This window comes from Mus pahari, chromosome 1, assembly GCF_900095145.1.
Source record: "Mus pahari chromosome 1, PAHARI_EIJ_v1.1, whole genome shotgun sequence".
Lineage (NCBI taxonomy): Eukaryota > Metazoa > Chordata > Mammalia > Rodentia > Muridae > Mus > Mus pahari.
In genome coordinates, this window is record NC_034590.1 from 68,124,465 (window position 1) to 68,126,312 (window position 1,848).

Below are 1,848 nucleotides of genomic sequence, written 5' to 3' on the forward strand. Positions count from 1 at the left end.
GAGGAGGAGGAGGAGGAGGAGGAGGAGGAGGAGGAGGAAACACAGAAAGGCACCTACTCAGAAGCCATGAATAAGGCCTGAAGGACACTGTTCACGTAGCATGTGTTGCCCAAGTTGATTAAGCCAATCTTGCCCGTGTCTGACTTGGCCATGAGCCGGGGATAGAAGCCAGCCAGGTCACTCTTCTGTGAGGTCCAGGCATCCTGCCCCAGAAGCTGCTTGATTCGGTCCTCATTGGGAATGTGGAGGTCCTGAGGGGATAGCAGACACCAGTGTCGGCTCTAAAGCCACCACTTCCTCCAGGAAGCCCTCCTGGACTAGAACCTCCAGTCCCTCCCAAGCACTCAGAAGAGTCCAGAAAAGGCGTTTGCACAGCCGCTGCTTACAACTCACTCCAAGGTCTCATTCTCACATGTGGTCCTTCTATGCGATCTCTCAGGTGCCATGTCTGAAGTAGCGCAATCCCCATCTCAGAGATGGAAAAACTTGGATTCAGACAGAGCAGAGAACTGTGTAGTCACACAAACGGTAAGTGACAAACATGTCTGTCCTGGGCAGAACCACAAAAGCAGTTAGCTAGTTGCCAGCTCTGATGGTGATGAGACTTCAGTTCCTGCCCTAACTCTCACCTCACCATGTGTGAGTGCTTAGTAGGCCTGTCTGTCTCAGTCTGGCAACGTCCCTGGGCCTCAGCTTCTTCAGCTGCCAAGAGAAGACAACCTTTCCTTCAGCTGGTCTGGCATCTCCACTGTCAGTTCTGACTCCACTATCCCTCCCAGTTTGAGACTGCAGAGCCAGCTTTCCAGTAAATCAGACATCCCCTGGGACCAGTCCCACCACAGTGGCAGGAGGGTCTGAGGGCACTGAGGTGTAGTCAGTCCTCTGTCACTGGCTCAGGGTTCAGCATGCCTTCCCCCTGGCTTTTCTTTGTCACACTGAATAGTGGCACCAGTTTTAATGATATCAGAGACAAACACCTAACGACACTGCTCTACTAAAGAGTAGATGTCAAGACGTTACCGACAGTCCCTCTAACTCAAGTCATCTGTCCTAGTTAGGGTACCATTGCTGTGATGAAACATCATGACCAAAAGCAACCTGGGGAAGGAAAAGGTTCATCTGGCTTACACTTCCACATTGGAGTCCATCATTGAAGTAAGTTGGGACAGGAACTCAAGCAGGGCAGGAATCTGAAGGCAGGAGCTGCTGCAGACACCGTGGAGGGATGCTGCTTCCTGGCTTGCTCCTCTGGCTTGTTCTGCCTACTTTCTATACACCCCAGGGCCACCCAAGGGTGTCCCCACATACAGTGGCTGCCCCCCCCACCATCAATCACTAAGAAAATGCCCCACAGGCTTGCCTACAGCCAGATCTTCTGGAGACATTTTCTCAATTCAAGCTTCCTCTTGTCTGATGACTCTAGCATGAATCAAGTTAACATAAACCCATCCAGCACGACTGGGCCCTTGTCAGCTTACACACAAATGCGTCACACTAAGCCACAGCCTTTCCTTTCTTATGCATTCCCAAGGCTACACATGAATATTAGCATCACAATAGATTTTCAAACATAAAGATTCCACAGTCTTACAAATTCAAACACTTTAAAACTTCAGTTTCACAAGAAAACCAAGAAGGATGACCATTGTGTAGATACTTCATTCCTCCTTAGAATAAGGAACAAAATACCCATGAAAGGTTATAGGTACAGAGACAAAATTTAGAGCTAAGATGAAAAGATGGACTATTCAGAGACTACCCCATCCGGGGATCCATCCCATCATCAGCCACCAAACCCAGATACTAATGCACATGCCAGCAAGATTCTGCTGAAGGGACCCTGATATA

General features: G+C 49.3%; 1 protein-coding gene across 2 annotated transcripts in view; it reads right to left on the reverse strand.

Annotated features, from left to right (window-relative positions):
• Usp35 (ubiquitin specific peptidase 35) overlaps nt 1-1,848 on the reverse strand; it is a 23,806-nt gene that overhangs the window by 5,617 nt on the left and 16,341 nt on the right. For both annotated transcript variants that reach the window (XM_029531960.1, XM_021209969.2), the window contains one exon: nt 58-251. In XM_029531960.1, coding sequence (XP_029387820.1) covers nt 58-251 — 194 coding nt within the window. The remainder of the gene's footprint in view (nt 1-57; nt 252-1,848) is intronic.